Here is a 27,156-nt window from a genome sequence, read left to right on the forward strand (position 1 = left end):
TTAATATTTGTAAAATCAAATAAAAATTATTACTTAAAAAAGCATCTTTTAAAAACAACAACAACTATAAACAGAAATAGTTTACAACATGGGTAGGCAAACTAAGGCCCGGGGGCAGGATCCGGCCCAATCACCTTCTAAATCCGGCCTCAACAAAAAAAATTTTTTCCTTCCAGTAGCACCTTAAAGACCAACTAAGTTAGTTCTTGGTATGAGCTTTCGTGTGCATGCACACTTCTTCAGATACACTGAAACAGAAGTTGCCAGATCCTTCTATATAGTGAGAAGGTGGGGAGGGGTATTACTCAGAAGGGTGGTGGGAATGGGTGATTGGCAGATAGCTGTGATGAGCCTGTTGACGACTCTTAACGACTGCAATAGGTCTTACAGGAAAAAGCAAGGGGTGAGAAGGTGAAAAATGGCTTTGTCATGTATAATGAGATAAGAATCCAATGTCTTTGTTCAGACCAGGTCTCTCCATGGTTTTAAGTTTGGTAATGAGTTGCAATTCAGCAGCTTCTCTTTCCAGTCTATTTCTGAAATTCCTTTGTAGTAATACAGCTACTTTGAGATCTTGTATAGAATGTCCTGGGAGATTGAAGTGTTCTCCTACTGGTTTCTCTGTCTTGTGATTCTTGATGTCCGATTTATGTCCGTTTATTCTTTGGCGTAAGGTTTGGCCACCATTCCCACCACCCTTCTGAGTAATACCCCTCCCCACCTTCTCACTATATAGAAGGATCTGGCAACTTCTGTTTCAGTGTATCTGAAGAAGTGTGCATGCACACGAAAGCTCATACCAAGAACTAACTTAGTTGGTCTTTAAGGTGCTACTGGAAGGAAAATTTTTTTTTTGTTTTGACTATGGCAGACCAACACGGCTACCTATCTGTAACTAAATCCGGCCTGTGGACGGTCCGGGAATCTGCATGTTTTTCCATGAGTAGAATGTGTGCTTTTATTTAAAATGCATCTCTGGGTTAGTTATTTGTGGGGCATAGGAATTCGTTCATTATTATTTTTTTCAAAATATGGTCCGGCCCCCCACAAGGTCTGAGGGACAGTGGACCGGCCCCCTGCTGCAAAAGTCTGCTGACCTCTGGTTTAAAACCACGAGCGTAAAAACCCAACCCATCCCCAGATGCAGAGCAGAGGCTGGCCAGTAGGTCCTCCCAGGGCAGCAGGGGGAGCCCGAGGCGCCGGAAGCACGCGTGGCGGAGCCCCTCTGTCCCCCGGAAGCGGCCGTCTTGTCTGCTCCACATGTGCTGGGAGTTCTGTAACCAACAGCTACTTGGGCTTCGCCTGGCGGCTGCCTCCCTTCGCCTGTGGGGCTGAGCCTTCTCCCCCCATTTCTCTCTCCTTTTGGGGGGTGGGGGGGCCGGATATCTCCTCCTCCTCCAGTCTCTCCATCCCTAGTGGGGCTTCCCCTCCCCATACCATCCAGGGGTCTCCCTGCCCCACTTTTCAGTGGGGCTCCTTTCCCCCTCTAACTTTATTATTTCTTATTTTCCCCCTCCCTGGTGTGTATATATATATCTCTATATACATATCCTTCGCCTCCCAGCGCAATGGCAACGGAGGAGCTGGAGAAGATACTGTCAGATTTGCTGCAACCTGACAATGCCGTCATCCAACAGGTAGAGTTGGGCAGGAAAGTGGGGGGCGGCTGGGTTTGAAACAGCATCTTTTTTTTTTTTAAAGATATTTATTGAGGTTTCACAAAAGGAAAGTTTACATAAATAATAAAGAAGATACAAAAAGATACATGAAAATAAAAATACGGAATTCAAAAGACAAATAGATACAAAAAATAAATAAATTAAAAACAAATCCATTTTTGTAACTTTAAATTCATTTAACTTGTTTCCTTGACTCCCTCACACCTCCCCTTTTTGTATTCCCATTTAAATAATCAAACCAGCAAATCCTTACCCTCTTTCATTTATCTTAACTCTATATCGTAACGTATTATAACTCTATATTTTCATCCGTTTATCAACTCATTTTTGCATATTCTTATTGACTTTTGTTGCTAAATGCCACTTATTTCCAATCCAAACATCATTTTAACATTCATTAATTTTACAATATTTCTGAAGATAGTCTTTAAATTTCTTCCAGTCTTCCTCCACCAACTCTTCTACCAACAGCATCAGGATCCAGGCATTTTAGTGGAAGTAGGATATGTGAAATCCAGGGGGGGCATGTTAGTAGTTAGGGCTTGGAAGCACCCAAGCCTTAAAAAATAAATTAAAAGTATTATTATAGTGTAATTTATGAACAGCCTGTTGTTATTTTTGCATCTCTCTCTCAAGGTGCCACCAAAATAATAGCCTTAGAAATAGCACACGAAAGACCCGTCATTTTAAGAGCTGTTGGGAAATGAACCCTCAAGGCAGTGACCACCTCACCCGGCTGGGAAAACTCGTCCAGGCAAAAAAAAAAATTAATGTTTTCAGATGTTTCTGGAAAGCACAGATAGCGGGCGCTGCTATGCAATCTCTAATGAGATTTTAATTCACATGCTTTGATTACGGGTGTTTGGATGTTTGTGCAACTGGTATCTGCGCTTGTAAGCGGCTTAGCAGACCATGTGGGCATAAATTATACCCTTTTAAAATGTGGCTCTTTTCTGGGGGGGGCAGGGAGTGTTTTGGGTTGTTGTTTTTATTCTGATTATATATGTTGTGATCTTCCCTGTTTAGGGAAGTTTTAAATGACTGAGGTTTTAATGTGTTTTTAATCTTTGGTTGGGCGCCACCCAGAGTGGCTGGGGAAACCCAGCCAGATGGGCGGGGTATAAATAATATATTATTATTATTATTATTATTATTATTATTATTATTATTATCATTATCATTATCATTATTATTATTATTACAGCCCTGAGTCCTTTGGGTATACGGCGGTATATAAACTCAGTAATAATAATAATAATAATAATAATAATAATAATAATAATTAAGCAGGATAGGAATGGGGCAAAATGCTAATAAATGGGGGAGGGCAAGGTTTTGGATTGGGAGTTGTACGTTGAGGTCCAGCAAGATGCAGAGAACTGATTTGGGGGATGCGTAATACAGTGGTACCTCGGGTTAAGTACCGTATTTTTCGCTCTATAAGACGCACCAGACCAGAAGACGCACCTAGTTTTTGGAGGAGGAAAACAAGAAAAAAAATATTCTGAATCTCAGAAGCCAGAACAGCAAGAGGGATCGCTGCGCAGTGACAGCAGCAATCCCTCTTGCTGTTCTGGCTTCTGGGATAGCTGCGCAGCCTGCATTCGCTCCATAAGACGCACACACATTTCCCCTTACTTTTTAGGAGGGAAAAAGTGAGTCTTATAGAGCAAAAAATATGGTACTTAATTCGTTCCGGAGGTCCATTCTTAACCTGAAACTGTTCTTAACCTGAAGCACCACTTTAGCTTTTGGGGCCTCCTGCTGCTGCTGTGCTGCCGGAGCCCAATTTCTGTTCTTATCCTGAAGCAAAGTTTTTAACCCGAGGTACTATTTCTGGGTTAGCGGAGTCTGTACCCTGAAGCGTGTGTAACCTGAAGCGTATGTAAGCCGAGGTACCACTGTAAAATCATACCTCAGGTTGAACTTGCTTCAGGTTGAGCGCTTTCAGGTTGCGCTCCGCAGTGACCTGGGAGTAACAAAATGCGTTACTTCTGGGTTTCACCACTCGCGCATGCGCAGCAGACGCTCAAAATGATGTCACGCGCATGTGCGGAAGCGGCGACACGCAGACGCACGGACGCAGGGTGTGTTCACTTCAGCATGCGAACGGGGCTCCGGAACGGATCCCATTCATATCCAGAGGTACCACTGTAGTGGCTCTACTGGATCAGGCCGGTGGCCCATCGAGTCCAGCATCCCGTTCTCAAAGTGGCCAACTTGGATGCCTTAAACCCGAAAGCAGGATTTGAACGCAAGACACCTCTCTTCTTCTGCGGTTTCCAGCAAGCCTTCTGACTCTGACTGTGGCAGCAGAGCATAGCCACTGTGGCTAAGTAGCCCTTCTCTGTGAATTTGCCTCACCCTCTTTAAGCCATCCAAGTTGGGGGCCATGACTGCCTCTTGTCTTGTGGGAGGGAGTTCCATTGTTTAACAATTCGCTGTGCAAAGAAGGATTTTATTTTATCTGTCCTGGATCTCCCTACATTCAACTTCCTTCAGTTTAATTGTTCTGAGAGAGGCGTCTGAGATAAAGACTGGTCTTATTTTGGCGGGGGGCTGGCCCTCACAGGATATCCCAATTCTCCTCCAAGTCAGTTAGTGTAATAGGCAGGGGAAATTCCCCCCCCCCCAATAATCTTTATAATTTTCCGGTTACATACTCCACATACGCATAATGCGTTTTATTTCACATTTATACTTGCTCCTAAGCGCAGACTTCCCTCCTTCCTTCTTCTGGTTTTTTATATCACATATAATTTTATCGCATTATTTTCATCCATTTTGTATATTATTCATTTTCCATATTTGTCCGTAGTATATCCATAAACAAATAAATCCTCCTGTTTATACAATTCTTGTTGTCTGTCTGCATGTATTTACAACCATTGTTAGTTATATTAATCTCCTTATACATTTTGCTTCATATTATTTTCATTATCCATCACTTTTCTTAATTGTTCCCGTTATGAGGTTCATTCCCAATTCTACTGGTTTCACTATTTCATCTTATCTTTCCTATATACGACATAAATTTTCCCCACTCTTTTTGAAGAAATTTTGCTGGTGGGTAGTCTTACCTTAAGGGATGTGGGTGGCGCTGTGGCTTAAACCACAGAGCCTAGGCTAACTTGCCAATCAGAAGGTTGGCGGTTCGAATCCCCGCGACGGAGTGAGCGCCCGTTGCTCGGTCCCTGCTCCTGCCAACCTAGCAGTTCGAAAGCACGTCAAAGTGCAAGTAGATAAATAGGTACCGCTCCGGCGGGAAGGTAAACGGCGTTTCCGTGTGCTGCTCTGGTTCGCCAGAAGCGGCTTAGTCATGCTGGCCACATGACCCGGAAGCTGTACACCGGCTCCCTTGGCCAATAAAGCGAGATGAGTGCCGCAACCCCAGAGTCGGCCACGACTGGACCTAATGGTCAGAGGTCCCTTTACCTTTACTAGCCTTAACTTAGGACCCCTAGACCTGAAACCGCTCCTTGTCTATGGACTCAGGAGTTGCCAGTGGCTGGCTACCTCAGTCATGCTATTTGTAAAATGGCAAATCACAGCAGCTGCCTCTTTGGAGCTGTTGTGAAATACAAATTCCTTTGCATGGAAGCCATTGATTTTTAAAAAATAAAAATAAAACAAAAATAGGTTTTAGGACCAGTTTAGGGCATCCTGTCCCTCTGGGTATAGCAGAAACCCATGCTGCATGAGAAATAACATGGCATGGTTATTTATGTACGCCACTACTGTGCCCCATGTTTTGTTAGCCCCAAAATGGAAAACAAGTGAGGTCCCAACTAAAGAAGAATAGCAACTTAAGCTGATGGAATATGCGCAGATTGCGGACTTAACATACAGAATAAGAGCACAGGAAGAACATACGTTTAGAGAAGATTGGAAAACGTTTATTGAATATATTATTACTTATTTATTAAATTTGTATACCGCCCTACAGCCGGAGGTCTCAGGGCAGTTCACAGGATATATGGGAAATAACTGTGTAAACTTGAAAATGTGGGCAGCATTAAGATAAACTCAGCAGTGTCAATTAAGTTTTGATGGATGTAATCATGGAATACTGAATGGCTTAGTTTACGTAAAATATGCAGGGGTTTGTGATATGCAAAATGCCCCATGGAAAGAGAAGAAGGGAAGTCTCTGATATTTTAAGGATGCTTAAAGGAGTGTTCTAAATTGTAAAACTGAAAATGTAATGAAAATTATATATATGAAAATAGAAACGGCGCAGCTATACTCTGCAGTGACTGAACTGAAGCTTTAGGTCGTGACGCAGTGGGTCAGTGTATCTGGTTGTTGACCAGAACTTTGGTGGTTTGAGTCCCCCAGGGATGGCGGCCCGCCAGGATTTTGCAGCGGGTTGGTCTAGATGACCCTCCGGGATCCCTTCCGACTCTGTCATTCTTCCTCTTCAGGCTACAGCCCAGTTGAAAGAGGCCCTGAAGCATCCTTTGGCACTGTCCCACCTCTGTCAGGTGATGTCCAGCTCTCAGAATCCGCAGGTAAGACCCTGCAGGGCTTAGCCCAGGGATGGGGAATCTGGGGGTTCCTTCATGGACTACAAACTCCCCACCTCCAACCATTGGGTGTGCTGGCTGGGAGTAATGGGAGTCCAACAACCCCCGGAAGACCACAGGTTAAGTACCGTATTTTTCGCTCCATAAGACGCACTTTTTCCCTCCTAAAAAGTAAGGGGAAATGTGTGTGTGTCTTACGGAGTGAATGCAGGCAGGAGGCTGCTCAGTGCTCCCTTTAAAGAGCGTGTATGCGGCTCTTGGGGGCTTTTCCCCGATGAGGGAGAAGGGCAGACTGTCAGTCCCTTCTCCCACCTCACAGAAAAGCCCCCAAGAGCCGCACACACACTCTGCGCAGCTCCTTAAAGGGAGTGCGGATCTTGGGGGCAAGCCAGTCTGCACACCTCACCGCCCTTCCTCCTGTGTCCTCACCGGCCTCTCCCATTTGCCTCTTGTCTCCTCCCCCCCCCAGATCCGGCAGTTTGCCGCCGTGTTGGTGAGAAGGCGCCTAACCAAACACTGGCGGAAGATCAGTGCGGCCGACCAAGACATGTAAGTCAGGAGGAGGAAGGCATTCTGGGGAGTGTAGAAGGGAAAGACGGGTGTGGGGTTGACTGGGAGCAGCTCCTGGTTCACAACTCACTCCTATTCCCAAGCTAAAATTTAACCCCGACCCTGAAATCTTCTCTCTTCCAGGCTCAAGACGCTGGTGCTGTCCACCCTGCAGAAGGAAACAGAGTGAGTGTTCATCTATAATATAATAATTATTATAATTATAATTTATTATTTATTCCCCGCCCATCTGGCTGGGTTTCCCCAGCCACTCTGGGCGGCTTCCAACAAAATATTAAAATACAATAGTCTGTTAAACATTAAAAGCTTCCCTAAACAGGGCTGCCTTCAGATGTCTTCTAAAAGTCTAGTAGTTGTGTTCTCTTTGACATCTGGTGGGAGGGCGTTCCACAGGGAGGGCGCCACTACCAAGAAGGCCCTGTGCCTGGTTCCCTGTAACTTGGCTTCTCGCAGCCAGGGAACCGCCAGAAGGCCCTCGGAGCTGGACCGAGTTGAACGATGGGGGTGGAGATGCTCCTTCAGGTATACCGGACTGAGGCCGTTTAGGGCTTTCAAGGTCAGCACCAGCACTTTGAATTGTGCTCGGAAACGTACTGGGGCCAACTGTAGGTCCTTCAGGACCGGTGTTATGTGGTCTCGGCGGCCGCTCCCAGTCCCGCATTCTCAGCCTCTCTCCTCCCCCCGCCCCCCAATACCTTCTTTTCCAGCCATAAGGTCTCTCTAGGTCTGGCCCAGCTGGCTGCCGTCATTCTGAAGAACGAGAAGCTGGAGAAATGGCCACAGATGCTTCAGCTCGTCCAGCGGGGCGCGCGTTCACAGGACCCCACCCAGTGCGAGGTACGGGGTGGGGTGGCGGGGTTCAATGGGTCTTCCTTCCTTCTCTCAGCTTCGGTTTGGACCTGGCAGAGACAGCCTTGGTTTGTAGGCAGGTTGCGCTCTGCTTAACCTCTTTACGCTGGTTTATTTAACAAAATTTGGGTCCCGCTTGGCCAAATGCAAGAGGCCTCTTAAGCGTTTTACAGAATACAGTCTAGAATATCGAGTAGTAAAACCTATAAAGGCAAACATTAAAAAGAAGTTCCATGTATATGTATTCATTTCTAGATAGATATCTAGAAATAGGTTTGGACTATGGGGAAAACATCGGCACATATTTAGTGTTTTTTTCAAAAATGGCATTTAAAATAAAATGTATACTATATTGTTTCATGATTTTTTAAAGTTAATGTTCTATGTGTCTTTTTCCCCCCTGTGAGCTGCTTGGAGCGCTTCTGTTACAGGATGGCTATGAAAATGTAGTAAAAATAATAAGAATCAAGTATCCTTTGAGCGGGGAAAAACCCACCGTAGAATTTAGGCATTCCTAGCGGCACCTAAGGGACGCGGGTGGCGCTGTGGGTTAAACCACAGAGCCTAGGACTTGTCGATCAGAAGGTTGGTGGTTCAAATCCCCGCGACGGAGTGAGCTCCCATTGCTCGGTCCCTGCTCCTGCCAACCTAGCAGTTTGAAAGCACGTCAAAGTGCAAGTAGATAAATAGGTACTGCTCCGATGGGAAGGTAAACAAAGCGGCTTAGTCATGCTGGCCACAGGACCCGGAAGTTGTACGCCGGTTCCCTCGGCCAATAAAGCGAGATGAGCGCAGCAACCCCAGAGTCGGTCACGACTGGGCCTAATGGTCAGGGGTCCCTTTACCTTTACCTAGCGGCTCTCAGATTTCCTTAAAATAATAATACCGTATTTACTTGAATCTAATGCGCACCTTTCCCCCCCAAATTATGTGAAAATTAGGTTCGACAGCACGTTTGCATCCACCAGCAAATACTTTTTTGATGGGGATTCAAGGTTCTGAAAACGGAGTCGCGCATTAGATTCGATGGCGCATGAGACTCGAGTAAATACGATAATAAGCCCTAAAAAGGACTTTTGCACCCCCTTCTGGCCGCAGGTGGGATTGCTGCTTCTGCATTCCGCCCTAGAACTGGACCCCGAGGTGTTCGCTCCGCACTTCAAGGAACTCCTGCGCCTCTTTCACCAGACGCTCAACCAGCGCAACCAGCCAGCCACCCTCTACTACTCCTTGCGATGCCTCAGCACCATGGTCCCCGTGCTGGGCTCCGACGAGATGGTGAGTCCGTCTCTATTTCTTCTTTTTAAAAAAATAATAATAATTAATGATGCTTTCAGATCTATCCATCTCACTATTTTTACAATCATTTTAACATTTCAAAACTCGACTCCCTTCCCCCTCTTTCTGCGGTTCCTTAAATTTATATTTAATATCTTCTGCATATCCTAATTCATTTAATTTGCTCATTTATTCATCTTTTAAAAATATCCCGTATTTTTCGCTCTGTAAGACGCACCAGACCACAAGACGCACCTAGTTTTTGGAGGAGGAAAACAAGAAAAAAAATATTCTGAATCCCAGAGGCCAGAACAGCAAGAGGGATCGCTGCGCAGTGAAAGCAGCGATCCGTCTTGCTGTTCTGGCTTCTGGGATAGCTGCGCAGCCTGCATTCGCTCCATAAGACGCACACACATTTCCCCTTACTTTTTAGGAGGGAAAAAGTGAGTCTTATAGAGCAAAAAATACGGTATACACTTATAAAACTGCAGGTTATTACAATAATGCTGCCAATGTTCTTTTGCAGTTTATCTGTAAATAGTCAACAAACCATTTCCGTTCTTTTATAAAAAAGTTTGTTGTTTTGATGTCTTATTCTTCCAGTAAGTTTCGCCATTTCTGCATATTCCACAAGTTTTTATATCCATTCTTCCTTTGCTGGGACTTCTGCTTCTTTCCATTTTGGGGCAAGTAGCATTCTTGCCGCTGTAGTCACATACATGAATAAGTTTCTATACAGTTTCAGTAGTTCTGTCCCTATAATTCCCAAAAGGAAAGCTTCTGGGGTTTTTTTTACAAATGTTATTTTAAACATCCTTTCCAATTCATTATATATCATTTTCCAGTAAGCTTTAACCTTACTACAAGACTGCCACATAGGATAAAAAGAACCTTCTTTCTCTTTACATTCCCAGCACTTATTTGATTTGGATTTATACATTTTTGCTAATTTACTCAGTCTTAGATACCACTGATATATCATTTTCATATAATTTTCTCTTAGACCATAACATGCTGTGAATTTTATATCCCTATTCCACAATCGTTCCCATGCTTCCATGTCTATATTATGACCAATATCTATTGCCAATGTATCATTAGGTCTGCTGCTATTTCTTTAGCTATTTTTCAGTGTACTGTACAAGGATTCACTGTTTCGTTTCTTGATTGTCTCCTACTCTCCCTTCCCCTCTCAGAATCTGATGTCTTCCATGATGCCCAAGGTGATTGCAGCCATCCGGGAACTGATCTCTGTTAATGAGGTGGGTGCTCTGTGTATGTGTGTGTGTGAGAGAGAGAGAGAGAGATTCACTTTGCTGCACTGTGTTTCAGAGATGAATAATAATAAATTATTATTATTATTATTATTATTATTATTATTATTATTATCATTATCATCATCATCCTGCCCATCTGGCTGGGTTTCCCCAGCCATTCTGAGCGGCTCCCAACAGAATAATAATAAAAACACCAAAATCAAACATTAAAAACAGGGCTCAACAACTTTGGCTTCCTAAAAAAAGCTTAACAACTCTGGTCCATCGACAATGGGTAGATCACTGCCAGTTTTTTTATATTGTGAGTAGATTGCAGACTCTTGGACGTTCCTGTTTTATTGTGTTTTCAATATTCTGTTGGGAGCCGCCCAGAGTGGGGTGGGCAGGGGATAAAAAATTCATCCTCCTCCTCCTCCGCCTCCTCCTCCTCTTCCTTCTGTGATACTACCTGGGCCCGGGGGTCTGACCCTGCGTAAGGCAGCTGAGCTCATCTCGTACATACGACCTGTGTACCAAAATCGTTTGTTTGCTTGCTTCTTTCTTACCTGCCCTTCATCCTCAGGTTGTGGCCATAAAGTGCAATACATATTGAAACAACGAGATGTCAGGCCTTGTGGCCTCCGTGTGTCCGTTTGGCGTTCAATAGCTCTCTCATTTCTTTGTCTCTCATTTGTCTTTCTCTCTCATTTCTGCTCACTCCGCAACCTTTTTATTTTTATTTTTTGTATATAATTTTTATTTTCTGCTTTACACTTTAAAATACTCATTTTAAATCCTCAAGATATCAATGACTCCCCAACCCTTTTAGACCCACGCTGGCGAAGTGATGGAGGTTTTCGACGAGCTCATGGAGACCGAAGTGTCCATCATCGTGCAGCATCTCTCGGCGGTCGTTGGCTTCTGCCTGGAGGTCAGTGGGCGGATGTGCCTGGTCCGGCTCCCCTTCCTCCCCTACGCTCTGGCTCCCCCTTCAGGTTGGAGCCGGAACTGAGCTTCGGAACAGTGGACCCAAATCTCTTTCCTCGCTCCCAGGTGGCCTCCAACCAATCACTGGGCGACAACCTCCGGGTGAAGGCTTTGTCTTGCATCAGCTTCCTCATCAAACTTAAGGGCAAGGTCAGTGTGAGCGAAAGAGCGGGGTGACTCTTCCTGGGTTGCCTGCTCCCCTTCCCCACCCCTGCGGGGGAACTTTTCCAGCAGATCTTCGCCTGTGCCCTGACCCTGCAGTGGGCGGGACTGGCACCCTGTCAATCCCCTGGTGTCATGGCGATACTGGGCGATTGGCAGGAGGGTGGTCCCACCCACAGCTGGTGCATGGGCTCAGTCCTGCTTCCGGCCAGGGTGGATTTGATTTAAACCAAATCAATTTAAATCACGAATTAAATCACTCGTCAGTAAGACTTGATTTAAATCATTATTATTATTACAAGAAGGCTCATTCCTGCCGTATCTTCTTAATACCGTATTTTTCGCTCTATAAGACGCACCAGACAATAAGACGCACCTAGTTTTCTCATGAGAAGAGAAGACTCCCTGGAGAAGACCCTGATGTTGGGAAAGATGGAGGGCGCAAGGAGAAGGGAACGACAGAGGACGAGATGGTTGGATAGTGTTTTCGAGGTTACCAGCATGAGTCTGACCAAGCTGCGGGAGGCAGTGGAGGACAGAGGTGCCTGGCGTGCTCAGGTCCATGGGGTCACGAAGAGTCGGACACGACTAAACAACAACAACAAAGTTTTTGGAGGAGGAAAACAAGAAAAAAAAATATTCTGAATCCCAGAAGCCAGAACAGCAAGAGGGTTCTGGCTTCTGGGATAGCCTCTTGCTGTTCTGGCTTCTGGGATAGCCGCCGGAGCCTCTCCCAGGCAGCAGGATGAAGGCCCCCCATGCCAGGAAGAGGCTGTGCGCAGCTAAGCTGCCCTCTGTCCATTCCTCCACCTCCTGCAAAAGCCAGCCAAGACCCGGAAACTACAACTTTCCGGGCCGCCCTTCTCCCTCCTCGGGGAAAAGCTCGTAAGAGTCGCGCAGAGCGTGTGTGCGGCTCTTGGGGGCTTTTCCCGCCTGCCTCCCGCCTGCATTCGGTCCATAAGACACACACACATTTCCCCTTACTTTTTAGGAGGGGAAAAGTACGTCTTATGGAGCGAAAAATACGGCATTTACAACCAGGTGAAGGTTTCCTTTTTGGAATCATACATTTTCAGAGTAGTTTTTACAGCTACATCAAAAATGACTGATGTGGTTATTCTATTAGAAATACACAGACCGATAATTATGAAATGATTGTGAGGTTTAATAGGTTAACTGTCTATATTTGGACAACTTCTCTGCTGTACTTTATTGGAAGGAGGGGAAAAAAATCACTCCTTCCTCCTCTCTGCCCAGGCTATCCTGAAGCACAAGCTCCTCTCTCCCATCCTGAACGCCTTGTTCCCCATCATGAGTGCGGAGCCGCCGCCGGGCCAGATGGACGCAGAGGACGAGCAGACAGAGGAGGACATCGAGGACAGGGCCGAAGTCCAGACTCCCAAGCACTTTGCAGCCCAGGTCCTCCGTGGGTGACGGCTTCTTCGGTCCCAGCATGATCCTGGCCTTGCCTCCTGAGCATAATATTTCCCTGTCTCTCTTGGGACCCCCGTCTGGCCTTGTTTTGCCGCTGAGGTGTCCTGGTTGGATGCAGAAGGATGGTGGGGGTAACCAGCTGGGGAACCGCCAAGGGAAGAAGGCTCAGAGCCCAGGGAGCAGTGGTGGGACGACAATAATAATAATAATAATAATAATAATAATAATAATAATAATAATTTTTATTTATGCCCAGCCCTCACCAGCCAAGGCCGGGCTCAGGGCGGCTAACAAGCAATAATAAAAACAAGTTGAATGAATACAACTTAAAAACAAGATTAAAATACAACATTGAAATATTGAAACATTAAAATATTAAAATTCAGCCTCATCACAGGAGGAGAAAGGAAAAAGAAAGAGGGGGAGGGAATCAAATTGGCTCCAAGCCAAAGGCCAGGCGGAACAACTCTGTCTTACAGGCCCTGCGGAAAGAAATCAGATCCTGCAGGGCCCTGGTCTCATGAGGCAGAGCGTTCCACCAGGCAGGAGCCAGTGTTGAAAAGACCCTGGCTCTGGTTGAAGCTAATCTAACTTCCTTAGGGCCCGGGACCTCTAGGGTGTTGCTATTTATGGACCTTGAGGCTCTCCGTGGGGCATACCGGGAGAGGCGGTCCCGTAGGTACGAGGGTCCTAGGCCGTGAAGGGCTTTAAAGGTCAAAAGCAGCACCTTAAATCTGACCCTGTACTCCACCGGGAGCCAGTGCAGCTGGAAAAGCACTGGGTGAATATGCTCCCATGGTAGAGACCCCGTGAGGAGCCTTGCTGCAGCATTCTGCATCCACTGTAGTTTCTGGGACAGCTTCAAGGGCAGCCCCGCGTAGAGCGAATTACAGTAGTCAAGCCTGGAGGTGACCGTCGCATGGATCACTGTGGCCAGGTTGGGGCGGGAAAGGTAAGGGACCAATGCGCGGTCATAGGGAAAAGAGGGAGCAGACTGGGAAGAGAAGGTGTTGGAAACCGGAGAGGCGACAGGGCTTAGTGAGCTGGGGGAGTCTGTGGCAGAAAGAAGTGCAGAATCAGAGGTAGAAGCTGAAGCAGGAGAGGAAGGGAGGCCAAGAGGCAGAGATGGAACAGGCTGGTGAAGAGCCATGGATATCTCCCTCTCCTGCTGCAACAAGCTGGTCTCTCTGATGGTCTCCCAGAACCAGAAGAGAGCTGAAATGGGCAGGGCAGTGGCAGGCCATAGTCTCAGATTGCTTGGAAAAAGCTCCGGAAAGGAGGGCACTTAAGACAGCTGTGGGAAGCGGGGATTTTCCGTCTTGGAAACGGATTCGTTAGACCATACCTCCTGGGGATGTGCTGCTGTGCCCATTAGGCCTGACGTTCAGCCAAGTCTGCGAAGATTTATGTTTGCACACTGGTACCTTGGTTCTTGAAGTTAATCCGTTCCGGGAGTCAGTTCGACTCCCGGAACTGTCCGAAAACCAAGGCGCGGCTTCCGATTGGCTGCGGGAACTTCCTGCACTCAAGCGGAAGTCGCGTTGGACGTTCGGCTTCCAAAAAACGTTTGCAAACCGGAACACTCGCTTCCGGGTTTGCGGCGTTCGGGAGCCGATTTTTTCAGGAGCCAAGCCATTCGAGAACCAAGGAACCACTGTACTAACAATCTCCAACTTTGGCAATGCGATTTGCTGCCAGCTTTGACGCGGGTGGCGCTGTGGGTTAAACCACAGAGCCTAGAGCTTGCTGATCAGAAGGTCAGCGGTTCGAATCCCCCAACCGGGTGAGCTCCCGTTGCTCGGTCCCTGCTCCTGCCAACCTAGCAGTTCGAAAGCACGTCAAATTGCAAGGAGATAAATAGGTACCGCTCTGGCGGGAAGGTAAACGGCGTTTCCGTGCGCTGTTCTGGTTTGCCTGAAGCGGCTTAGTCATGCTGGCCACATGACCTGGAAGCTGTACGCCGGCTCCCTCGGCCAGTAAACCCCAGAGACGTCCGCGACTGGACCTAATGGTCAGGGGTCCCTTTACCTTTACCTTCTCTTTGACAAGTACATGCCTCTTGGTTTCGGACCAAGTCCCAGCATGCCTTGGGGTTCTCCCTTCAGTGGGCGGCATGCCTCTTCCACATTCAATCCCAGAATTCCCTGGGTTCTCTCTGGCCCCCCAGCATGCCTCGGGCTTCTGCCTTCAGTGGGCGGCGTGCCTCTTCCACGTTCAATCCCAGAATTCCCTGGGCTCACTGGCCTCCCAGCATGCCTCGGGCTTCTGCCTTCAGTGGGCGGCGTGCCTCTTCCACATTCAATCCCAGAATTCCCTGGGCTCGCTCTGGCCTCCCAGCATGCCTTGGGCTTCTCCTTTCAGTGAGCGGCATGCCTCTTCCACGTTCAATCCCAGAATTCCCTGGGCTCGCTCTGGCCTCCCAGCATGCCTCGGGCTTCTCCCTTCAGTGGGCCAACATGCTTCTTCCATGTTCAATCCCAGAATTCCCTGGGCTCGCTCTGGCCTCCCAGCATGCCTTGGGCTTCTCCCTTCAGCGGGCGGCATGCCTCTTCCACATTCAATCCCAGAATTCCCTGGGTTCTCTCTGGCCTCCCAGCATGCCTTGGGCTTCTCCCTTCAGTGGACGGCGTGCTTCTTCCACGTTCAATCCCAGAATTCCCTGGGCTCGCTCTGGCCTCCCAGCATGCTTCGGGCTTCTCCCTTCAGTGGGCCAACATGCTTCTTCCACGTTCAATCCCAGAATTCCCTGGGCTCGCTCTGGCCTCCCAGCATGCCTCGGGCTTCTCCCTCCTGAGTCTGATCCTGCCTTGCCCTCTCAGGAGAGACCCCTTGTCCTCCTTTCTCTCCCAGCACCCCCCTCTTCTCATGCACGTCCCTGTCTCTCCTCAAAACAGGTGGTGGACATGCTGGCACTGCACCTTCCCCCGGAGAAGCTGTTCCCCCAGCTGGTGAGTTGTTCCTGGCAACGTTAAGAGTGGAATTGGAAAACAAGGTTCCAACAACAAGGCTTGGCTGTGTTTTGAGTAATTTCGCAGATGGCAAAATACTTTCTCTTCATTCCAAGTTGAGGATAATTAATCAAATACAGGGTAAAAAAATAGGAATACTCAAACTGAAACCGTAATGAGGTAGAAGGAAGTCAACAACACAATAAATTGAAAAAGGATTCAACCCAAAACGAAAGTTATAATGTGTAAACAACACCAACATTGGTCTGAACTATATTCAGTATTACTTATCAATAGATAGGTATTTATATTGTCCAGGCTGTTATTTTGACTTAGCCGTGATTTCCCCCCCCCCCCTTTTGTTTTATTCTTCTTTTAGATATTGCATTGTATAACTGCATTAGTATATAAATCTTAAGATTTCTTAATAATTTCATTATACATGAGTCAAGATCTAGGTCAGTATAAGGACAATTATTGTAAGACAGAGATAGGCAAACACGCTCTCCAGAAGTTTTGAGACTACAATTCCCATCATCCCTGACCACTGGTCCTGTTAGCTAGGGATGATGGGAGTTGTAGTCCCAAAAACATCTGGAGGGCCGAGTTTGCCTATGCCTGTTGTAAGACTACTTTATCTTTATCTTTTTCCTTTTTTATGTACGCCTTTTCTTTTTGTTTGTTACGTATGTTTTTGCTAATAAAATATATAGAGAGAGAGGAATTGGAAATAAAAAGGGCAGAATTTTGAGGCGGTTTTTTAAAACTCGCGTCTTCCTCCTCCCCAGACGCCTCTGATGGAGCCGGCACTTCTGAGCACGAACCCTTACCACCGCAAAGCTGGCCTGATGTGCTTGGCGGTCCTGGCCGAAGGCTGCGGGGATCACATCCGACACAAGTATGTACTGCGGGGTGACATTTTTGGGGGCTGCCTTGCCGCTGAGGCTCCTGCTGGTTTCTTGCGGTGTGTTTTGCTGTTTCCTCTCAACTGTTGGGGTTTGCCTCCCCGGCTTTTCGGTTTAGAGAAAAGGCGTGTTAAAGGAGATTGGATACAGAGATCTGTGAAAATTACTGTATTTTTCGCTCCATAAGACACACTTTTTTCCTTCTAAAAACAAAGGGAAAATGCCTGTGCGTCTTATGGAGCGGATGCACTGGGCCGGAGCCATGGCTCCCGTCACTCAAGCAAAGCGAGAGCCACTTATAGGGCTTCAGTCCCGCTTTGCACGGTTCTCCCTTTGCTTGCTTTACTTTTTTTTTTATAATAGATTTTTATTGGTTTTACAACATATATTAAAACACAAAACAACTAACAATTAACGACATAACACATAAACAAACAAACATGTAAACACATATAATTTCTTAACCTCTCTTTCTTGAACCTTGTTTCAACGACTTCCCCATACCTCCCTTTTCTGCATCCCTGTTTTAAATTTTCCCAGCAACCCCTAAATTCAATACTTGTAATTCAATTTCTAATCTTTTTCCTCTTACCCAATTATTTATCACTGCAATTCTGTTTTACATTACCCATGACATTTTAGCACTCATTAATTTTACAACAGTTCTTAAGATAAACTTTAAATTTCTTCCAATCTTCTTCCACCGTCTCTTTCCCTTGGTCACGGATTCTGCCAGCCAGTCCCATATAATCAGTCACTTTCGTCTGCCACTCTTCCAGCGTGGGTAGTTCTTGCGTCTTCCAATACTTTGCTAAAAGAACTCTTGCTGCTGTTGTAGCATACATAAAAAACGTCCTATCTTTCCTTGACACCAATTGGCCTACCATGCCCAGGAGGAAGGCCTCTGGTTTCTTATGAAAGGTACACTTAAGTACCTTCTTAATTTCATTGTAGATCATTTCCCAGAAGGCCTTGATCCTTGGGCACGTCCACCAAAGGTGGTAGAAAGTACCTTCAGTTTCCTTACATTTCCAGCATTTATTATTGGGCGTATGATAAATTTTTGCAAGCTTGACTGGGGTCATGTACCACCTATACATCATTTTCATAATGTTCTCTCTTAAGGCATTACATGCCGTAAACTTTATACGGTAGTCCATAACTGTTCCCAGTCAGCAAACATAATGTCATGACCAATGTCTTGTGCCCATTTAATCATGGCTGATCTAACCGTCTCATCCTGTGTATTCCATTTCAACAGCAAGTTATACATTCTTGACAAATTCTTAGTATTGGGTTCCAACAGTTCTGTTTCTAATTTTGACCTCTCCACCTGGAAACCAATTTTCCTGTCCTGTTTGAAAACTTCATTTATTTGGTAATAATGAAGCCAATCTCTTACTTTTGGCTTCAGTTTCTCATAGCTCTGCAATTTTACTTTTCCCTCCTCTTGTTCTATAATTTCCCAATATTTTGGCCATTTTGATTCCATATTACGTTTTTTCACTTCCTTAGCTTCCATTGGTGACAACCACCTAGGGGTTTTGTTTTCCAACAAATCTTTATATTGAATCCAAACATTACATAGTGCTTTCCTGACAATATGGTTTTTGAAACCTTGGTGAATTTTAACCTTGTCATACCATATATATGCATGCCAGCCAAACCTGTTATTGAACCCTTCCAAATCCAAAATGTCTGTGTTTTCAAGAAGCAGCCAGTTTTTCAGCCAGCAAAAAGCCGCTGATTCATAATACAATTTTAAGTCCGGCAGGGCAAACCCCCCTCTTTCTTTTGCATCAGTTAGTATCTTGAATTTTATTCTGGGTTTTTTGCCCTGCCAGACAAATCTAGATATGTCTTTCTGCCACCTCTTGAAACAATCCATTTTATCCACAATCTGCAATGTTTGAAACAAAAACAACATTCTCGGCAAAACATTCATCTTAATAACAGCAATTCGGCCTAACAAGGAAAGTCTCAAATTTGACCATATTTCTAAATCTTTCTTAACTTCTGTCCAACATTTCTCATAATTGTCTTTAAATAAGTTCACATTCTTAGATGTCAAATTAATCCCCAGGTATTTCACTTTCTTTGCTACTATTAAACCAGTTTCACTCTGAAACTTCTCTCTTTCAGCAACTGTTAGATTTTTATCCAGTACTTTCGTTTTCTGTTTGTTCAACTTAAAACCTGCTATTTGACCAAATACTTGTATTAGCTCTAAAACTCTTCTCGTACTAGTGTCTGGCTCTTGTAAAGTTAATACTAGATCATCTGCAAACGCTCTCAGTTTGTATTGTTTAGCTCCGACCTGAATCCCTTTAACCAGCTGGTCCCCTCTGATCATGTTTAATAAAACCTCCAAGACAGATATAAAAAGTAATGGGGACATTGGGCACCCCTGTCGTGTCCCTTTTTCAATAGCAAACTCTTCAGTAACCACATTATTTACAATCAATTTTGCTTTTTGTTCAGAATAAATTGCACCTATACCTCCCTTTGCTTGCTTTACAGCGAGCTGGGAGGAGGCAGGCAATTCAAAGCTAGCAGGCGCTTTTAAAAGCGGTGCGTAGCCAGCAACAGCTGCAGCAGCCTAAGCTAGCAAAGGTCCGCGCGCTCCCTAAACAGAGCAGTGAGGCTGCAGAGGGACGGCAGGGCACAGGAGGGGTTGGATCGGGAAGGATAAAATTTAAGCAACCAGCAGCAAAAGAACCTCGAGCTCTGAGCCACAAGCGCAGTGAAAGTCAGGAGGTAAAATAGGAAGGTTGCTGGGGATGGGAGGGCATAGGATGAGGGAGAAGGAAAAATTACGCAAATCCCCCAGCGTCTCACCTGATCTGCTGGCTACTTGAGCGTGCACACTAAACAAACATATAGCTCCTGTCCCTCTCAGTCTCACTCTGATATAGCAGTAGTTTATTAAATAGTTTAGTACAACATTTGATTCAGAATATTTCTTCCCTGTTTTCCTCCTCTGAAAACTAGGTGCGTCTTAAGGTCAGGTGCGCCTTATGGAGCGAGAAATACGGTACACGTGGCATACAGAGAGAGAGAGCGGGAAAGGAGGGAAGTTTTTCTCCCTCTCTCGTAACACGCTGGGCCCCCAAGCAAAACTGAATGTTGGGGGCTTATCAGGACAGGCATTTAAAAGAAAGTACTTTTTCTATATATAAATAATTTTTTATTAAATTTTCTGTTTTACAATTTAGAATATTCATTTAAACATCCTTAAAATATCAGTCACTTCCCTTCTTCTCTTTCTATGGTTCATATTGCATATCATAAATCTCTGCATATTTTACATAAACTAAACCATTCGGTATACCATTATTACATCCCTCAAAACCTATTTACACTGTTGAATTTATCTTAATGCTGCCAACGTTTTCAAGTGTACACAATTCCCCCCCCCCATATATTCAATAAACGTTTTCCAATCTTCTTTAAATGTATGTTCTTCTTGTTCTCTTATATGTTAAGTCTGTGAGTTGTGCATATTCCTTCAGTTGCCATTCTTCTTTAGCTGGGACCTCTCTCATTTTCCATTTTTGGGTTAACAAAACACGGGCTGCAGTAGTGGCACACAGTATTTTTTTTGGACACCTGGGAATTTCCGTCTGATCCCCAACAAAAAGGAGTCTGGGGTTGTTTTTTGGAAAAGTACTTTTAATTCCCCCCCCCCCCAATTCATTATAAATTATTTCCCAATACTCTTTTACCCTTTTACAGGTCCACCCCATATGAAAGAACGGTACATATGCAACTGTTCACAAGAAAGTACTTCTTTACACAGTGCATGGTTAAACTGTGGAACTCACTGCCACTGTTAACTGCCACTTTTGGGGGGGGGGAATCGTGTGTGGTGGGGATTTACGCTTCCTCTCACTCTTCTTCTGAAATTCAGATAGCCTGCCCTGTGCTAGTGCTGCTCTGTCTGATTCTGGACTGCCACAGATCTCCCTGTTAGAATTCCTGCTCTGTGATTGCAGTCATGGGATTTTTGTCTATCACATGACGGTGTATGTTTTGACTCCATAGAGTGGGAAGTGATGGAGACAGGAGGTTTGTGTTACTGTGTTCCGTGAAGTGGAACTATTGTCCTTTGGTTTTTTTCTCTCTTTGCTGTCTGATGCCAGAGAGATAGGGAGCCATGTTGCAGTGCTCTGTGTGTGTGTGTTTATATGTAAATAAAGTAGATTAGCCAAAATGCTGAGTTGCTGAGGTCTGTCACGCGCATGATGCCCTAAGTGTGCCGGTGTCAGTTGGCATCGGTCGCTGTGATGTTCGAGCTGAAGAAAGCTTATGAAGCTCCCGAACGATTGACCAGGAGGGAGAGAACACGCCAGTCGGGCATGTGTCTCTGCCAGGGTCCTACTCGAGTGTAGGCTGAATTCCTGACACTCTCTCTCTCTCTCTCTGTGTGTGTGTGTGTGTGTGTGTGTACAGTGGTACCTCAGGTTACATACGCTTCAGGTTACAGACTCTGCTAACCCAGAAATAGTACCTCGGGTTAAGAACTTTGCTTCAGGAGGAGAACAGAAATTGCGCGGTGGTGGTGGTGTGGCGGCAGTGGGAGGTCCCATTAGCTAAAGTGGTATCTCAGGTTGAGAACAGTTTCACGTTAAGAACAGACCTCCGGAACGAATAAAGTTCTTAACCCGAGGTACCACTGTATTTGAGCCTCAAAGCAGATCTCAGCTGACACTTGAGCAAACCAATACTAACCTTGAACTAACCGTCCCCTTTCAGGCACCTGCAGCCCATGCTGCAAGTGGTGTGCCGGGCGCTGTCAGACGAGAGCCAGGTGGTGCGGAATGCGGCCCTTTTTGCCCTGGGCCAGTTCTCTGAGAACCTGCAGGTGAGTCACGTTCGGGGATCACTGGGTAGGGGGCCGGGATCGGAGGAGCTCAGGGCAAGCAGGACCCCACCAGTCTCCCTTGGCCTGTTAGGATATAGTTCTATTCCGCCTTAAAAGGGTCAGGCATGACTGTTGTGCATCACATGCCTGTTTACTTCCAGCACAGTCTGCTGGGAACTTCCACTGCATGTTGCTTTTGCTATACAGTGGTACCTCGGGTTACATACGCTTCAGGTTATAGACTCCGCTAACCCAGAAATAGTGCTTCAGGTTAAGAACTTTGCTTCAGGCTGAGAACAGAAATCGCGCAGCGGGAGGCCCCGTTAGCTAAAGTGGTGCTTCAGGTTAAGAACAGTTTCAGGTTAAGAATGGACCTCTGGAACGAATTAAGTACTTAACCCGAGGTACCACTGTACTGCTGTTTTGCTGGAGACGAAGGGAAGCAGACATGTTTTCCTCTGTCCCTGAACTATGCTGAATAAAATGCTGTACATTATACTTACACATTTCTCTGTCCGCCTCTTCTACTGTGAGATGATTTACGCACTCTGCTGACAGAGCGTGGACAGGTCTCTAAATGTATCTGAGGCTCGTGTCACTGATTGATGCTGTTCCAAGGCAGACCAGCTGGTGGCTGGTGGCTGGAGCTAGCTGCGGGCCTGCGTGATGCCCCTATCTTCCCAGCAGTATGCCAAGATGGCCAGGCATCCATCTGCCAGCCTTCTTACTTCCAACCAGCCTGGCAAGTAGGGTGGGGGGTGGACACTGTCTGCTTCTTCCCCCTTAGTCACCCTGTGGCTCCTGTGCAACTCGGCAGAGGGGAAGATGCACCAAAAGTAGGGTTTATTGGCTCCATCTTGTGGAGGTCCGGTACACTTCCACTGCTCTCAGCTTCCCGGACTTGTAGCAAAGCGAGCACAGCGTGTGCTGCTTTGTGTGTAAGCATGCAGAAGCATAGCTGTGAACTTTAAGGGATCAGCAGCCTCAAAAATAAGGAATCAGCAGCCTCACCTGTCCCGCGGACAGTCTACGGGATATCTAACAATCCAGGATAGCAGCGGGAAACAGCACTGGAATAAGGGAATTTCCCACAAAAAAAGGGAAGGTTGACAGCTATGTGCAGAACACAGAGTCCATACGCTGTTTGTCTAATCTAAACAGCTGTATTATATGTACAGCAAAATAAACAAACCACCGGAAGCAGCAGACATTGCTTCTGCCTCGTCTCGGCAGAAAAACAGGCCCTGTAATCCAGGTATTTTTCACCCACCTGTCATTGGCTCTGGCTGTGCCTGTCAACAGCTCTTGTCCCGCCTCTGCCTGCCATTGGCGGTCTCCCTGCTTTCCGTCCCACCAGTCCCAATGGGCAGGAGCCCACCGTTGGTCAGGAATAAATTTTACACACCCCCAAGACACCATTAGGGATGTGGGTGGCGCTGTGGGTTAAACCACAGAGCCTAGGACTTGCCGATCAGAAGGTCGGCGGTTCAAATCCCCGTGACAGGGTGAGCTTCTGTTTCTCTGTCCCTGCTCCTGCCCACCTAGCAGTTCGAAAGCACTTCGAGGTGCAAGTAGATAAATAGGTACCGCTCCGGCGGGAAGGTAAACGGCATTTCCGTGCGCTGCTCTGGTTCGCCAGAAGCGGCTTAGTCATGCTGGCCACATGACCCGGAAGCTGTACGCCGGCTCCCTCGTCCAATAAAGCGAGATGAGCGCCGCAACCCCAGAGTCGGCCACGACTGGACCTAATGGTGAGGGGTCCCTTTAAGACACCGTTGGCATCCGTCTCTCTTTTGAGACAACGGAGTGTGCCTCCCCTCAACCGTTCTTAAGCGGAAACTTCGCTCGGACGGTGGCAGAGCCCCATGCCCACAAACTGGCAAATTCTAGCCCTGAGCCCATTTACGGTAGTATCTTGGTTGTCAAACGGCTTGGCTCCCGAACAAATCGGCTCACAAATGTTGCAAACCCGGAAGTAAGTCTTCCAGTTTGCAGATTTGTTTTGGAAGCTGAATGTCTGATGAGGCTTCCAACTGATCCTGCAGCCAGTTGGAAAGCCGTGTCTTGGTTTTTGAACGGTTCTGGGACTCAAACAGACTCCTGGAACGGATTAAGTACGACAACCAAGGTCCCACTGTATTGTGAAAACTCTTGGCTGAAAAACTGAGATGAAAGAGTAGATAAGCTTTTTATTTCATAGGTTGAGAGTTTGTGCTTCTGTATCCCAGCGATTTGCCGATGCTAAAAATAAATTTTAAACCCACCCCGAATAAAAAAATGCACTCTGCTTTTTGCAGTAGCTGCGTCTTTACTCCAAATGGAAGTTTATCAGTGTGGTCAAATTGGCTGGAGTTGTACAAACAAAAACTAACATTCCCCATCACCCAGTTTTAAAGGTAAATTATCAGGTTTCTGAGGTTACTGAGAGAACCAGTGTGTGTCTTTAAAAGGGGGGGAAAGGAGCAACCTTTCCCTCTGTTTTTCCACTCCTGTCTCTCTCCCCCAAGCCCGACATCGCCCGTTACTCGGATGACATCATGCCTCTACTTCTGCGCTACTTGGAAGGCGTCCAGTTGGCCCACACAAGTCACATGGCCAAAGCTTACTACGCGCTGGAGAACTTTGTGGAGAACCTGGGTGAGGATTCCGGACTGGTTGGGCTGGCTTCTCGCACCCTCATCCCGTTCCCGCCCTGAACCCTGAGCATGCAGAGCCCATAACTTAGGCCACGTTCGCCCCTTGCATTTAAAGCACTGCCATGCATTTAAACAGCCACAGCTTCCCCCAAAGAATTCTGGGAGCTGTAGTTTGTCAAGGGCGCTAACGGAAGACCCCCTATTCCCCTCGAGAACTACAATTCCCAGGGGGGTTTAATGATCAGTCCCTCGTCCCAGAGCACTCTAGGAATTGTAGCTCTGTGAGGGGAATTGTGGGGCAGGGAATCACTAAACAGCTCTTGGGACCCTTAACAAACTACAGTTCCCAGGATTCTTTGAGGGGTGGAACTAGGACTGTTTAAAAGGGCGTTTTTAAACAGACGTGGCCTTATTTTATTTCGATCGGCTCTGAGTGACCACAGCTGGCCCTGCCAATGCAGGGAAGATCTCCCAGGCCAGCTTAATTGATGAATTACCGTATTTTTCGCTCTATAAGACGCACCAGACCACAAGGCGCGCCTAGTTTTTGGAGGAGGAAGACAAGAAAAAAAATATTCTGAATCTCAGAAGCCAGAACAGCAAGAGGGATCGCTGCGCAGTGAAAGCAGCGATCCCTCTTGCTGTTCTGGCTTCTGTGATAGCTGTGCAGCCTGCATTCGCTCCATAAGACGCACACACATTTCCCCTTCCTTTTTAGGAGGGAAAAAGTGAGTCTTATAGAGCAAAAAATACGGTAATCTTTGCCATTTGGAACAGACCCTTTTGATAGGACTGCATTTTATTTTATCGTCGTTTTTCATTCGTGGAGTTACTTAAATCTCACAACAGCCCTACGAGGTAGATTGAAAGCTCTGGTGGAATGGTTTGCCGGTGAGGCCTCCCTGGCTGAGCTTTGTGGCTGAGGGAGGCTTTGAACCCGGCTCCATCTCTTTGACCGTTTACCTGACACTGCCTGCTTTTTTCCATGGGGAGCCCCAGAGCAGCTTCCTCCCTCACCCACCATCCCGCCCTGCCTTGTCACTACATATTTCTCCTCTTAGGGTGTGCAGGATCCATTCCCCCTTCTCCTGCTGCCTCCCAGATGTTGTGGCACTCCCATCGCCCTTTGTCAGCGCACCCAGCGGTTGGTGATGTGGGAGTTGTAGTCCAACGACATCTGGACGCCACCAGGCTGCTTTAAACCCCCAGCCCCTGGTGTTGGCGACGTGTACAGTGAGGGGGGGAAAGTATTTGATCACCTGCTAAATTTGCCCGTTTGCCCTCTGACAAAGAAATGACCAGTCCATAATTTTAATGGTAGGTTTATTGTAGCTGTGAGAGACAGAATAACAACAGGAAAACCCCCAGAAACCCAGAAAGATCTCTGGAGGTCCGGAGGGTGGCAACACAAGAACGGGGCCTTCTCTGCAGTGGCTCCCCGTCTGAGGAATGCTCTCCCCAAGGAAGTTCGCCTGGCGCTTTCATTATACATCTTTAGGCACCAGGCAAAAACGTTCCTTTTTAACCAGGCCTTTGGTTGATCTGATTTACATCCTATGCCCTTTTAAACTGTTTTTTTTTTTTGTGAGGTGGGGAGGCTATTGGGTTGTTGTTGTAATTATTATTATTATTATGTATTTCGTGGTTTTATATCTTAATTTTATTCTGTGAACTGCCCTGAGACCCCCGGGTATAGGGCGCTATATAAATTCAGTAAACAATAACAATAATAATTTGTGAGTGGTTGTACTTGATGACCCTCGTGGTCCCTTTAGACCCTCGTACCTATGAGACCGCCTTTCCCAATATGCCCTACGGAGGACCTTAAGGTCCATAAATAGCAACACCCTAGAGGTCCCGGGCCCTAAGGAAGTCAGATTAGCCTCAACCAGAGCCAGGGCCTTTTCAACACTGGCTCCGGCCTGGTGGAACGCTCTGTCTCATGAGACCAGGGCCCTGCAGGATCTGATTTCTTTCCGCAGGGCCTGTAAGACAGAGTTGTTCCGCCTGGCCTTTGGCTTGGAATCAGTTTGATTCCCTCCCCCTCTTTCTTTTTTCCTTTCTCCTCCTTTTAATCTTGTTTTTTAAGTTGTATTTCAATCAACTTGTTTTTATTATTGCTTGTTAGCCGCCCTGAGCCCGGTCTTGGCTGGGGAGGGCGGGGTATAAATAAAATTTATTATTATTATTATTATTATTATTATTTATTTATTATTACAATTGTATGATTCTATGTTCCCCTATCACCCCACCACCATATCTCTCTCTCTCTCTCTCTCTCTCTCTCTCTCTCTCTCTCTCTCTCTCATTGGTCCTTTTTTCTTCCTTGCAGAAGGCAAGATCTCCCCCTACCTCCCGGCCCTGATGGAGCGGATGCTGACCACCTTGAGCTCCCCCGGCAGCCCCCGCGTCAAGGAGCTGGCGGTTAGTGCCATCGGTGCCATAGGTATGCGCACACCTGGAGGTGGACTCTTGGCCTTGAATCTTGGAGAAGATGGATCAGACACTGTATTATAATGGGGGGGGGTTAGCATCCCTGGAAGAAGGAAGCCCCATTCATTGCACCCAACACCAGCCAGTGATCCTTGGGATCGCGGAGGGGGTTACTAGTGGGCTCACAAAGATAAAACCCTGAGCTTCGTCGGAAGGGCAGTCCCGGGCGCCATTTGTCCAGGCCTTTGGTGGTGTGGAAATGTCTGTTCCGCCCAGGTAGCAAGCAGAAATAATCGTCACGGGAGCAGGTGATGGAGAGAGAGCGCCAGGCCATAGCTGTCAAGCGTCCCTTATTTGGCGGGACAGTCCCTTATCCCAGCGCTGTGTCCCGCTGCCGTCCCTTATTGATGATGTCCCTTAAATTTCACGGGTTTCAAAGGAAGCAGCTCCTCTCCCTCCCTCCCTGCCGGCCAGGGAGAAGGGAGGCTCCAACTGTGTTGCTTGGCTGCGTTGCTCACCCAATAGGGAGTCTAAGAACGACTGGGGGGTGGAGCTTGCATGCCTTGTGCCGATCAAATCGGCCGCGTTGCCTGGGGACTCGCCTTTGCTCAGTGCTTCCCAGCGGAGAG

At 46.7% G+C, this 27,156-nt stretch overlaps 1 protein-coding gene across 2 annotated transcripts in view; it reads left to right on the forward strand.

Annotated features, from left to right (window-relative positions):
- The first annotated feature begins 1,233 nt into the window (after positions 1-1,233).
- The window catches only part of IPO4 (importin 4), a 50,892-nt gene continuing 24,969 nt past the window's right edge, over positions 1,234-27,156 (forward strand). The window contains exons 1-16 of one of the 2 annotated variants that reach the window (XM_083580829.1): positions 1,234-1,325; positions 1,565-1,637; positions 6,104-6,190; positions 6,675-6,754; positions 6,899-6,940; positions 7,483-7,612; positions 8,723-8,902; positions 10,099-10,164; positions 10,988-11,089; positions 11,212-11,295; positions 12,565-12,726; positions 15,636-15,689; positions 16,478-16,587; positions 21,350-21,458; positions 23,966-24,095; positions 26,427-26,540. In XM_083580829.1, the coding sequence (XP_083436955.1) occupies positions 1,261-1,325; positions 1,565-1,637; positions 6,104-6,190; positions 6,675-6,754; positions 6,899-6,940; positions 7,483-7,612; positions 8,723-8,902; positions 10,099-10,164; positions 10,988-11,089; positions 11,212-11,295; positions 12,565-12,726; positions 15,636-15,689; positions 16,478-16,587; positions 21,350-21,458; positions 23,966-24,095; positions 26,427-26,540 (1,588 nt within the window). In that variant the 5' untranslated portion in view covers positions 1,234-1,260. Of the gene's footprint in view, positions 1,638-6,103; positions 6,191-6,674; positions 6,755-6,898; positions 6,941-7,482; positions 7,613-8,722; positions 8,903-10,098; positions 10,165-10,987; positions 11,090-11,211; positions 11,296-12,564; positions 12,727-15,635; positions 15,690-16,477; positions 16,588-21,349; positions 21,459-23,965; positions 24,096-26,426; positions 26,541-27,156 lie in introns of both variants that reach the window. The other variant, XM_083580828.1, reaches the window with a different exon arrangement.

This window comes from Podarcis filfolensis (genome assembly GCF_964270895.1).
Source record: "Podarcis filfolensis genome assembly, chromosome: 13".
NCBI classification, from domain to species: Eukaryota; Metazoa; Chordata; class Lepidosauria; order Squamata; family Lacertidae; genus Podarcis; species Podarcis filfolensis.